Below are 12,791 nucleotides of genomic sequence, written 5' to 3'. Positions count from 1 at the left end.
AAAAAAAAAAGAACAACAATTGGTAATTCATTAAGCTTTACCATCAGTTAAGCCTAGAAACCCGACTTCACCAGGGCACAATGTGACAGAGCTGGAGGAGCAAATCTTACCAAAGAGGCATCCCTGCTTTTGGGGCAGAGAGTGAAGCAATCCCATTGACCCATCTACAGAGTGGGGTCGTATTGCCATCCTATGCCATGGAGGATTTCAAATGCCAAATTCATACTTTTGGGAGAAGTGGTGGTGATACTGAAGTCCTGAATGGTAGGGACCAGGCATCTTATATACAAATGAGGGTTATCAAGAGTTTTGATTGCAACAAGTTTTGCACAAGGGCTGAACAGAGCAGTGTTAATATCACTCCATCATCTGCCTGGCTCAGGCAGAGGTCAGGGGCCTCTGCTGGATAATCTATCACCCCCTCAGCAGATTATCATGCACACATTGGTCCCTTCAGCACATATCTCAGGGATTTATGCCTCCTTCTTACAGTCAGGGCTAAATGACTTTGTTAATTACAATAATAGAACTCAAAGGTTTATCTAAATCAAATCACAATAATAATTTTTTTAACACACAATAATTTAGTTCAGTAAATATGAATGAAGTTTCCTTAAATTAGATGAGAAAGAGAGAACATCTGTATCATCTCCTATAGCTGGAAAGTTCCTTTAGAGATTAAATGACCTGGTTTCATTAGAGATTAACTGCTCTGTTGACGTTAAGGGAAAGATCAACATATTCCAAAGGCTCCAGCTTTTCTTGTAGTTCCTACCTCATGCAAGGCTTCCTACAAAGCAGAATCTTTAGCAGTGTGTTTTCCAGTTTGGGATTGCTGAAAATCAGAACAAGGGAATGAACACCCGGAAAAGCATACACATACATGAATACAAAAAGCATCATGGCATTTTCATTCTTCATTGAATAAATGAGAGTCAAGATCAAACATATAAAGTTGATGCTGTACATTATGAAGAAGGAGAGAATGGATTTCATGGCTTTGATGTGGGCATCCATGCTGAGGTCCTTCATGGAGTTTGTCTGCATGTTGTGTTTGTGTCTCCAGAGGGAAAAGAGAAGGAGAAGGGCTGACAAGATGACTGCTGTGAATGAAATAGCATATCCAGAACCAATGATAAAATAATGGGGGAAAAAATGTTCTTCTGTGCTGATACTTGCTTTCCAGATCCTTCCCTTACTGGTGAAATTGAGGTTTTTACAGAAAACTTTATCAATGGTATCGTAGACAATGATTCCGATAACCAGGGAGAAAAGCACTGACCCCAGCAAGAGGCAGGGCACCATCCTGTCAATTTTTACTTTCAGGTAGATGAAGAAGGTGTTCCTGAAATTGGCAATTTTTATGCAATAAAAGACACAAAGACAGGCTGAAACCCACAAGTTGGAAAAATTTAGAAAGCTCTGAACACTCCCAACAAGTTCAAATATGGGATGAACATGAAGATAATTTGGATAAATTAGTGAGAGAAAGAAATATACCCAAGAGATGCACAAAAACCAAAACCTGGAGCACCCCAAAGCCGTCAAGATCTTCTCATTAGAGTTCAAGGTTTTCCTTTTGATCCAGGCCATGCAAATCACAGAAACAATGAAAGCATTTATCCACATGCCAGCAAATGTCTCAAAGGTGACAACGGCCACAGCTGTGGCAGCGTATGAAGTGACATTGAATTGCTCTGGAGAGAGGCAAGCTTCCATCCTGGGAGCTGGGAGCAGTGCTGTGCTGGACAAGGGGCTGTTGCACCAATACCAAACACAGGTCAGCGTCTGCTGTTGCCTGAGTGTCAGGTGTGGAAAGAGGAGCTTTATAGAGCTGCTGGGGGGGGGATTTTGGTGGCGCTTGTCTTGAGAGCAGGGCAGGTGCAGGGATGTAAATGTGCTGGGTATCCCCTTACCTGGTGTCAGTGTCAGTGTGCAGGATTTGCATGTTGGTTCAGGAGGGCTGTGTTGGGTGGCACAGAGAGTGGAGATGTTTTTGTGCAGAGGACAGGGTTGTGATTTTGTGGGTGACACATGTTTGATCCCTGTGAGGTTTTGGGATCTGGGTTCTTCTGTCCCCTGCCCACCAGTGATGCTCTTGGTGAGCAGGGTGTGCTCTCAGCAGAGCACAGTCAGGGGAGTCACTGTGCTCTTTTATCCAAGAGTCCAGGAACTACAAATTTTATGTGAGCTGCTGTAACTGGAATTCCTTTTAATCCTTCACAGGCATTGAAATCCATGTGACTTTTCCCCATGGTAATGCCTGGGGATAAAGTGAAGAGCACAAAGTGAGGAGGCATTGAAAGGAAAGCTGGATCTTTTTTTTCGGGGGTCAGGTTTAAGCATATGCAGGAAAAGGGTAAAATTCATCCTGAAATTAATTTGGTTATTGCCATAAGGGATTAAAGGAATTGTTTTTACAAGTCCACCAGCAAGCAAAGGAGGGCCCCGGAAAATCTGCATCCTTTATTGGATGTGAGCGGAAACATTGCCAGAAAGGATGAGGAGAAGGCTGAGATACTTAATGCCTTCTTTGCCTCAGTCTTTAACAACAGTCAGGGCAGTTGTCCTCAGGGTACTGAACAACCTGAGCTGGAAGACAGAGACAAGGAGCAGAAAGAAGTCCCCACAAACCAGGGGGCAGCTGCTGTGCCCCTACACACTCCCAAGTCTGTGATGCCACATGAGATCCACCCAAGGGCACTGAGAAGTTTCTTTCCCCGGCTTGGCCCATTCTGTGCTTTCTGCTCTGGTGTGTTGTACCTTGGAGAGGTGCCCTGTTCAGTGGGTAAGAAACTGTCTGGATGGTTGGGCCCAGAGTGGTGGTGAATGGAGATGCATCCAGCTGGTGGCCAATCAGCAGTGGTGTTTCCCATTGCTCAGTTTTGGGGCCAGCTCTGTTTAACATCTTTATCAATGACCTGGACGAGGGGATCGAGTTCACCCTTAGGAGATACCAAGAGTTGTGGGACTGTTGGTGTGTGGGAGGGAAGGAAGGCTGAGCAAAAGGGATGTGGAGAGGCTGGATCAATTGACTGAGGCCAATAGAGCGTGAGGTCTGACAAGGCCAAGTACAGGGTCCTGCAGTTGGGTCCCAACAACCCCCTGCAGCACTCCAGGCTGGGGCAGAGTGGTTGGCAAGCTGCCTGTTGCAAAAGGCCCTGGGGGTGCTGGTTGGCAGTGGCTGAACACGAGGCAGAGTGTGCCCAGGTGGCCAAGAAGGCCAATGGCACCTGGTCTGTGTCAGCAACAGTGTGGCAGCAGGAGCAGGGCAGGGACCGTCCCCCTGTGCTGGGCACTGGTGAGGCCTCAGCTCAAATCCTGAGTTCAGTTTTGGGCCCCTCATGACAAGAAAAACATTGAGATGCTGGAGCGAGTCCAGAGAAGGGCAATGGAGCTGGGGAAGGGTCAGGAGCACAAATGTGATGAGGAGCAGCTGAGAGATCTGGAGGGGCTCAGCCTGGAGAAAGGGAGGTGCAGGGGGGACTTTATTGCTCTCTGGATCTGCCTGAAAGGACGCTGTAGCCAAGTGTGTTCTCTCAGGCCGCAAGGACAGAACAGGAAGCAACAAAGTCCAGATGAACCATGGGGATTTACCTTGGATATTGGGAAAAATTGCTTCACTGAAGGGCTGTTCAGGCATTTTTGCAGTCGTCCAGTGCATGCACATGATAGCCTGGGGTCTTGGCTCCATGCCTGGGGCTCCTGCCATTTCCTGCCACCCAGAGCACAAGCTGCAGCTCTCACTGTAGCTGCACACTGAGCTGTCTGCGCTGAACATATTCCTCAACTATTTCATGTACAGATACCCTGCTGTGGAGGGTTGACCTTGGGCAGCTGTCAGACACCTACCCAGTTGCTCCTACTCTACCACTTTGCATAAAGGGGTGGTGAAAAATAAGATTGAAATAGTCATGGGTCGATATAAATACAGGGATATTGCTCACCAGTTACTGTCACCGAAAGAACAGACTCAACTAGGGAAAAAACAATTACATTTATTTGAAAATAAAGTGGTGAGAAACAAAGACTAAACTAGAACCCTTTGCCTCTTCCCCCCATTCATTCCAGGCTCAAGTTCACTCCTTCATTCCCAGAGTCTCTACCTCCTCTCCTACAGCAATGCAGGGGGACAGAAAATGGGGTCTGCAGTCAGGTCCTATTGAGCTATCTCTAATCCGGCCTCCTCCCGCTCTTCTCCTGCTCCAGCGTGGGCTGCAGTTCTTCAGGATAAGGTGGTTCCAGAGTGGCCTCTGCATGGGCTGCAATCGTTCAGGATACACCCACCACACCTTCTCTGCCATGGGGTCATCCATGGGCTGAAGGATCTCAGCTTCTTCATGGACTTGTGTGGACTGCAGGGGCACAGCTGCCTCACCATGGTCCTCTCCATAGGCTGCAGGGGAATGTCCACTCTGGCACCTGGAGCAACCCCCCCTCTTCCTTCCCTGTCCCTGTTTGCTTCAGGACTGTTTCCCACATTGTTCTTCACTCCACACTGCCCAGCCATATTTCTCCCCTTTCTGAAATATATTTTCACAGAGGAGACACGACCATTGCTGATGGGCTGAGCTGTGTCCTGTGCTTTGTCCACTGGAGTGCCCGTATCTGCCTTTCCCTGGCACAGCCTGCACAGCCCTGCCCTTGCCTCACTGAGACCCCCATGCACCCCCAGCTGCCAGCACCTGGCCCGAGCCCCCCGTACATCTGCCCGTGGGTCAGTGCCAGTTGAAAGCAGGACTTTATTCCACGCTGCACGATGCACACAAACAAGTGAAAGCAGAGCAGGAGAGCAGTCACACAGAGCAGGGCAATCGTGTTCTGGCAGGAAATGGGGCAGAGAGGTCACACAGGGCTGGTGTGGGCAGTGGGCTCTGCACCCACGTGTGCCCCCCATGGCCATTCCTGCATCACTGTTTGTGTGTCAGTGACCACCTGTGGAGAGTGACAGGGATCAACATGTTCACACATCAGTTATCAACCACTGCCAGACAGTGATACAGCTCATCATGTTACACTAGAACAGGGCCACAGGGTAAGAAATATGAACTAAAACACAACTAAACCTGTTGTTCAGTTCAGTCTTTTCAATCAGCAAATGCCAAAGTATTTCTGGTAGATTTGCAGTGTCATTATTGCTCTTTTGCATCCAGCCCATGTATCAGTTTTGCATATTTTTCTGTCACATTAAGAGCATAAGAGTTTGGCAGAAGATAAACTCCCTTGCATTTCTGTTGGTCCTCAGAGATCAAAGGCCTGGGGTGTGGCTGAGGTTAATGAAAGTAAGAACTTTGATGATCACAGAAATAGTGCATTTTATTGCAGAAATACAAGTTTGGAATTGCCATTGATAAATGCAGTTACTGGATTAGCACAAATATATTTAAAAAAAACCACAAAAAGAACAACAATTGGTAATTCATTAAGCTTTACCATCAGTTAAGCCTAGAAACCCGACTTCACTAGGGCACAATGTGACAGAGCTGGAGGAGCAAATCTTACCAGAGGCATCCCTGCTTTTGGGGCAGAGAGTGAAGCAATCCCACTGACTCATCTACAGAGTGGGGTCGTATTGGCATCCTCTGCCATGGAGGATTTCAAATGCCAAATTCATACTTTTGGGAGAAGTGGAGGTGAGAGTCAAGTCCTGAATGGTAGGGACCAGGCATCTTATATACAAATGAGGGTTATCAAGAGTTTTGATTAGAAAGAGCCTTGCACAAGGGCTGAACAGAGCAGTGTTAGTATCACTCCATCATCTGCCTGGCTCAGAGAGAGGTCAGGGGCCTCTGCTGGATAATCTATCACCCCCTCAGCAGATTATCATGCACACATTGATTCCTCCACCACATATCTCAGGGATTTATGCCTCATTCCTACAATCACGGCTAAATGACTTTGTTAATAACAATAATAGAACTCAAAGGTTTATCTAAATCAAATGAGAATAATACATTTTTAACACATGATAATTTAATTCAATAAATTTGAATGAAGTTTTCTTTAGTTAGATCCGGAAGAGTGAACATCTGTATCATCTCCTTTAGCTGGAAAGTTCCTTTAGAGATTAAATGACCTGGTTTCATTAGAGATTAACTGCTCTGTTGATCTTAAGGGAAAGATCAACATTTTCCAAAGGCTCCAGCTTTTCTTGCTGTTCCTACCTCATGCAAAGCTTCCTACAAAGCAGAATCCTTAGCAGTGTGTTTTCCAGTTTGGGATTGCTGAAAATCAGAATAAGGGAATGAACACCTGGAAAGGCATACAGATACGTGAATACAAGAAACATCATGGCATTTTCATTCTTAGCAGTATAAATTATTGTCAAGATCAGACATATAAAGTTGATGCTGTACATTATGAAGAAGGAGAGAATGGATTTCATGGCTTTGATGTGGGCATCCATGCTAAGGTCCTTCATAGAGTTTGACTGCATGTTGCGTTTGTGTCTCCAGAGGGAAAAGAGAAGGAGAAGGGCTGACAAGATGACTGCTGTGAATGAAATAGCATATCCAGAACCAATGATAAAATAACGGGGGAAAAAACGTTCTTCTCTGCTGATACTTGCTTTCCAGATCCTTCCTTTACTGGTGAAATTGAGGTTTTTACAGAAAGCTTTATCAATGGTATCGTAGACAATGATTCCGATAACCAGGGAGAAAAGCACTGACCCCAGCAAGAGCCAGGGCACCATCCTGTCAATTTTTACTTTCAGGTAGATGAAGAAGGTGTTCCTGAAATTGGCAATTTTTATGCAATAAAAGACACAAAGACAGGCTGAAACCCAAAAGTTGGAACAATTGAGAAAGCTCTGAACACTCCCAAGAAGTTCAAGTAAGGGATGAACATGAAGATAATTGGTGTAAATTTTTGAGAGAAAGGAATGTACCCATGAGATGCACAAAAACCAAAACCGGGAGCATCCCAAAACCAACAAGATCTTCTCATTAGAGTTCAAGGTTTTCCTTTTGATCCAGGCCATGCAAATCACAGAAACAATGAAAGCATTTATCCACATGCCAACCAACGCCTCGAGGGTGACAACGGCCACAACTGTGGCACCGTATGCAGTGACATTGAATTGCTCTGGAGAGAGGCAAGCTTCCATCCTGGGAGCTGGGAGCAGTGCTGTGCTGGACAAGGGGGTTGTTGCACCAATGCCAAGCACAGGTCAGCGTCTGCTGTTGCCTGAGTGTCAGGTGTGGAAAGAGGAGCTTTATAGAGCTGCTGGTGGGGTGGATTTTGGTGGCGCTTGTCTTGAGAGCAGGGCAGGTGCAGGGATGTAAATGTGCTGGGTATCCCCTTACCTGGTGTCAGTGTCAGTGTGCAGGATTTGCATGTTGGTTCAGGAGGGCTGTGTTGGGTGGCACAGAGAGTGGAGATGTTTTTGTGCAGAGGACAGGGTTGTGATTTTGTGGGTGACACGTTTGATCCCTGTGAGGATTCAGGATCTGGGTTCTGTCTTTTGGCCACCAGCAACGCTCTTGGTGAGCAGGGTGTGCTCTCAGCAGAGCACAGTCAGGAGAGTCACTGTACTCTTTTTTCCAAGGGTCCAGGAACTACAAATTTTATGTGAGCTGCTATAACTGGAATTCCTTTTAATCCTTCACAGGCATTGAAATCTATGTGACTTTTCCCCATGGTAATTCCTGAAGATTAAGTGAATAGCAAAAAAGTGAGGTGGGACTGAAAGGAAAGCTGGATCTTTTTTTCCAGGGTTAGGTTTAAGCATATGGAGGAAAAGGGTAAAATTGATCACAAGGTGCATTGAGTGCCCTTGAACTCTGGGTTAATACAGGACCTTGCACACTGGGACCACAGGTACCAACAAGATCTTGACTGATGATGTAACCAAGGACAATTCTAATCACAGAAAATAGCTCTAGTGCTACAAGAAATGAATGATGAGCATTTTCTCTTTTCAGAATGATGATGTTCTTGTTTTCTGGGGGACAGAAATGCAACCACTGTATCACGACAATATTCTTATCACATGCTCCTGTTTGCATGTTTTTGTGAAGGGCCTTGATAGAGCACTGACACATGGAAAGCTTTTTATAGAAGGCCTGGTGATCATCTCAACAGCAAAACATGGTGCCTGCCACACGTTCCCTTGAAATCCATTCAGACAGTTTGTAGGCTTTTCATACAAGTTCTAGTTAGATCTTCAGCACCCTTTATTTTCTGTATTGCCAAGAAAACATCAATGTCATTGGTTTGGATGCAGTCATGCAAAACTATAGTTTCTTTTGATAGTTGATAATGTTGCTGGTGGGTCCAACTAGAATTAATTTGGCCATTGCCATAAGGGATCACAGGAATTGTTTTTACAAGTCCACCAGCAAGCAAAGGAGGGCCTCGGAAAATCCGCATCCTTTATTTGAAGTGAGGGGAAACATTGCCAGAAAGGATGAGAAAGCTGAGGTACTTAATGCCTTCTTTGCCTCAGTCTTTAACAACAGTCAGAGCAGTTGTCCTCAGGGAACTGAACAGCCTGAGCTGGAAGACAGAGACAAGGAGCAGAAGGAAGTCCCCGTAAACCAGGGGGCAGCTGCTGTGCCACCTACACACTCCCAAGTCTGTGATGCCAGATGAGATCCACCCAAGGGCACTGAGAATTTTCTTTCCCTGGCTGGACCCGTTCTGTGCTTTCTGCTCTGGTGTGTTGTACCTTGGAGAGGTGCCCTGTTCAGTGGGGAAGAAAGTCTCTGGATGGTTGGGCCCAGAGTGGTGGTGAATGGAGATGCATCCAGCTGGTGGCCAATCAGCAGTGGTGTTTCCCATTGCTCAGTTTTGGGGCCAGCTCTGTGTAACATCTTTATCAATGACCTGGACGAGGGGATCGAGTTCACCCTTAGGAGATACCAAGTGGTGTGGTAGTGTTGGTGTGTGGGAGGGTAGGAAGGCTGAGCAAAAGGGATGTGGAGAGGCTGGATCAATTGACTGAGGACAATGAAGAGTTTGGTTTGAAAAGGCCAAGTGCAGGGTCCTGCAGTTGGGTCCCAACAACCCCCTGCAGCACTCCAGGCTGGGGCAGAGTGGTTGGCAAGCTGTGTGGTGCAAAAGGCCCTGAGGGTGCTGTTTGGCAGCGGCTGAACATGAGGCAGCGTGTGCCCAGGTGGCCAAGAAGGCCAATGGCACCTGGTCTGTGTCAGCAATAGTGTGGTAGCAGGAGCAGGGCAGGGACCTGGTGCTGGGCACTGGTGAGGCCTCAGCTCAAATCCTGAGTTCAGTTTTGGGCCCCTCATGACAAGAAAAACATTGAGATGCTGGAACGAGTCCAGAGAAGGGCAATGGAGCTGGGGAAGTGTCTGGAGCACAAATGTGATGAGGAGCAGCTGAGAGAGCTGGAGGGGCTCAGCCTGGAGAAAGGGAGGTGCAGGGGGGACTTTACTGCTCTCTGCAACTGCCTGAAAGGGCGTTGTTGCTAAGTGTGTTCTCTCAGAGGCAACAAAGTCCAGATGAACCATGGGGATTTACCTTGGATATTGGGAAAAATTGCTTCACTGAAGGGCTGTTCATGCATTTTTGCAGCCTTCCAGGGCATGCACATGATAGCCTGGGATCTTGGCTCCATGCCTGGGGCTCCTGCCATTTCCTGCCGCCCAGAGCACAACCTGCAGCTCTCACTGTAGCTGCACACTGAGCTGTCTGCATTGAACGTATTGCTCAACTATTTCATGTACAGATACCCTGCTGTGGAAGGTTGACCTTGGGCAGCTGTCAGACACACAGTTGCTACCACTCTCCCACTTTCCCTAAAGGTGTGGTGGAAAATAATACTGAAAAAGTCATGGGTCAATATAAATACAGGGATATTGCTCACCAGTTACTGTCACTGAAAGAACAGACTCAACTAGGGAAAAAACAATTACATTTATTGCCATTTGAAAATAAAGTGATGAGGAACAAAGACAAACTAAAACTCTTTGCCTCTTCCCCCCATTCATTCCAGGCTCAAGTTCACTCCTTCATTCCCAGAGTCTCTACCTCCTCTCTACAGCAATGTAGGGGGACAGAAAATGGGGTCTACAGTCAGGTCCTATTGAACTGTCTCCACTCCTTCCTCCTCACGCTTTTATCCTGCTCCAGCGTGGGTCCGTGCCATGGGCTGCAGTTCTTCAGGATAAGGTGGTTCCAGAGTGGCCTCTGCATGGGCTGCAATTGTTCAGGATACACACACCACACCTTCTCTGCCATGTGGTCATCCATGGGTTGAAGGACCTGAGCTGCTTCCTGGACTTGTGTGGACTGCAGAGGCACAGCTGCCTCACCATGGTCCTCTCCATAGGCTGCAGGGGATGTCCACTCTGGCACCTGGAGCAAGCCCCCTTTTCCTTCCCTGTCCCTGTTTGCTTCAGGACTGTTTCCCACATTGTTCTTCACTCCACACTGCCCAGCCATATTTCTCCCCTTTCTGAAATATATTTTCACAGAGGAGACACGACCATTGCTGATGGGCTGAGCTGTGTCCTGTGCTTTGTCCACTGGAGTGCCCGTATCTGCCTTTCCCTGGCACAGCCTGCACAGCCCTGCCCTTGCCTCACTGAGACCCCCATGCACCCCCAGCTGCCAGCACCTGGCCCGAGCCCCCCGTACATCTACCTGTGGGTCAGTGCCAGTTGAAAGCAGGACTTTATTCCACGCTGCACGATGCACACAAACAAGTGAAAGCAGAGCAGGAGAGCAGTCACACAGAGCAGGGCAATTGTGTTCTGGCAGGAAATGGGGCAGAGAGGTCACACAGGGCTGGTGTGAGCAGTGGGCTCTGCACCCACCTGTGCACCCCATGGCCATTCCTGCATCACTGTTTGTGTGTCAGTGACCACCTGTGGAGAGTGACAGGGATCAACATGTTCACACATCAGTTCTCAACCACTGCCAGACAGTGATAGAGATCCTAATATTACACAGTTATCAACCAGTGACAGAGACATCTCATCATATCACACTGGAACAGAAATGTAGACCAAAATTGAAATAAACCTGTTGTTTAGTTCAGTTGTTACAATCAACAAATGCCAAAGCATTTATGGCAGGTTTGCAGAATTGCAGCCAATCCATGAGTACAAGGTCTAAATGACTTTGTTATTGGCAACAATTCATCTCCAAGAACTATCATAATAAATGAGGATAATAATTTATTCAACTCCTAATAATATTAATTCAAAGAATTTTAATGACATATTCTTAACACCAGAGATGAACACCTCTATCATCTACACTGCCGGGAGTGTTGTGTTAGAAATAAATTGACTTGTTTTCTACAGAGAAATATCAGCATTTTGCAAGGGCTCCAGGTTTTGTTACAGTTCTCTCTTGAGGAAAACTTTGCACTTCCCACAGGGCAGAATCCCTAGCAGTCTCTTTTCCAGATTGGAATTACTGAAAATCAGAACAAGGGAATGAAGACCTGGAAAAGTGTATTGAATTAGGAAAATTAAAAATATCACGTCATTTTCATTCTTCATTGCATAAATGAGAGTCAAGATCAAACATATAAAGTTGATGCTGTACATTATGAAGAAGGAGAGAATGGATTTCATGGCTTTGATGTGGGCATCCATGCTGAGGTCCTTCATGGAGTTGGTCTGCATGTTGCGTTTGTGTCTCCAGAGGGAAAAGAGAAGGAGAAGGGCTGACAAGATGACTACTGTGAAGGAAGTGGCATGTCCAAAGCCAATGATAAAATAATAAGGAAAAAAATGTTGATCTATTCTGATACTTGATTTCCAAATCCTTCCTTGGCAGGTGAAATTGAGGGTGTTACTGAGTGCTTTATCCATGATGTTGTAGACAGTGATTCCCATGACCAGGCAGAAAAGCACTGACCCCAACAAGAGACAGGGCACAATCCTGTCAATTTTTACTTTCAGGTAGATGAAGAAGCTGTTCCTGAAATTGGCAATTTTTATGCAATAAAAGACAAAAAGAGAAGCAGAAAACCACAAGTTGGAACAATTAAAAAAGCTCCGAGCACCAGCAAGTAGCTGAAATATGGGGTGAACATAAAGGTAATTGGGATAAATAAGTGAGAGAAAGGAATATAACCATGCAATGCACAAAAACCAAAACTGGGAGGATCCCAGAAACAGCAAGATCTTCTCATTAGAGTTCAAGGTTTTCCTCTTGATCCAGGCCATGCAAATCACAGAAACAATGAAAGCATTTATCCACATGCCAGCCAACGCCTCGAGGGTGACAATGACCACAGCTGTGGCAGCATATGAGGTGACATTGGATTGCTCTGGAGGGTGACAAGCTTCCATCCTGGGAGCTGGGAGCAGTGCTGTGCTGGACAAGGGGCTGTTGCACCAATGCCAAACACAGGTCAGCGTCTGCTGTTGCCTGAGTGTCAGGTGTGGAAAGAGGAGCTTTATAGAGCTGCTGGTGGGGGGGATTTTGGTGCCGCTGGTCTTGAGAGCAGGGCAGGTGCAGGGATGTAAATGTGCTGGGTATCCCCTTACCTGGTGTCAGTGTCAGTGTGCAGGATTTGCATGTTGGTTAAGGAGGGCTGTGTTGGGTGGCACAAAGAGTGGAGATGTTTTGTGCAGAGGACAGGGTTGTGATTCTGTGACTGACCCTTGTTTGATCCCTGTTGGGTTTCAAGACTGGATTCTTCTGTCCCTTGGTCACCGATAGGGCTCCCACAGAGTTGGGGAGAAGTGTCTCACATGCAATATTGGGGCAGTTTTGGGCACCACAATATCAGATAGATATTAAGGCATTGGAGACTGTCCATGAAGATGGTTAAGGGCCTTGAGGGGAAGCCTTATGAGGAGTGACTGAGG

At 46.7% G+C, this 12,791-nt stretch overlaps 3 protein-coding genes across 3 annotated transcripts; all 3 read right to left on the bottom strand.

Moving 5' to 3' along the window:
* Positions 1 to 771: 771 nt before the first annotated feature.
* LOC108644347 (taste receptor type 2 member 9-like) lies at positions 772 to 1,725 on the bottom strand. Its single transcript, XM_029959057.1, has one exon. It carries the CDS (start codon positions 1,717 to 1,719, stop codon positions 772 to 774), a length of 948 nt encoding a protein of 315 aa, XP_029814917.1. The 5' UTR covers positions 1,720 to 1,725.
* A 4,435-nt stretch (positions 1,726 to 6,160) lies between these two features.
* LOC103755550 (taste receptor type 2 member 9) lies at positions 6,161 to 7,108 on the bottom strand. The gene has a single exon (XM_008921502.2). It carries the CDS (start codon positions 7,106 to 7,108, stop codon positions 6,161 to 6,163), a length of 948 nt encoding a protein of 315 aa, XP_008919750.2.
* A 4,198-nt stretch (positions 7,109 to 11,306) lies between these two features.
* Positions 11,307 to 12,269, bottom strand: LOC108644331 (taste receptor type 2 member 9-like). Its single transcript, XM_018088922.2, has one exon. The coding sequence runs from the start codon at positions 12,267 to 12,269 to the stop codon at positions 11,307 to 11,309; it is 963 nt and encodes a 320-aa protein (XP_017944411.2).
* Between the last annotated feature and the right edge of the window lie 522 nt (positions 12,270 to 12,791).

Source organism: Manacus vitellinus, unplaced genomic scaffold (genome assembly GCF_001715985.3).
Source record: "Manacus vitellinus isolate BGI_N305 unplaced genomic scaffold, ASM171598v3 ctg7180002435027_pilon, whole genome shotgun sequence".
NCBI lineage: Eukaryota > Metazoa > Chordata > Aves > Passeriformes > Pipridae > Manacus > Manacus vitellinus.
Note: the sequence above shows the minus strand (reverse complement) of the source record. Positions and strands in the feature narration are given on the sequence as shown.

Bases quoted from the DNA above. Each gene is read 5' to 3' on its own strand.
- LOC103755550 (XM_008921502.2), bottom strand. From the start codon at position 7,108: ATGGAAGCTTGCCTCTCTCCAGAGCAATTCAATGTCACTGCATACGGT.
- LOC108644331 (XM_018088922.2), bottom strand. From the start codon at position 12,269: ATGGAAGCTTGTCACCCTCCAGAGCAATCCAATGTCACCTCATATGCT.
- LOC108644347 (XM_029959057.1), bottom strand. From the start codon at position 1,719: ATGGAAGCTTGCCTCTCTCCAGAGCAATTCAATGTCACTTCATACGCT.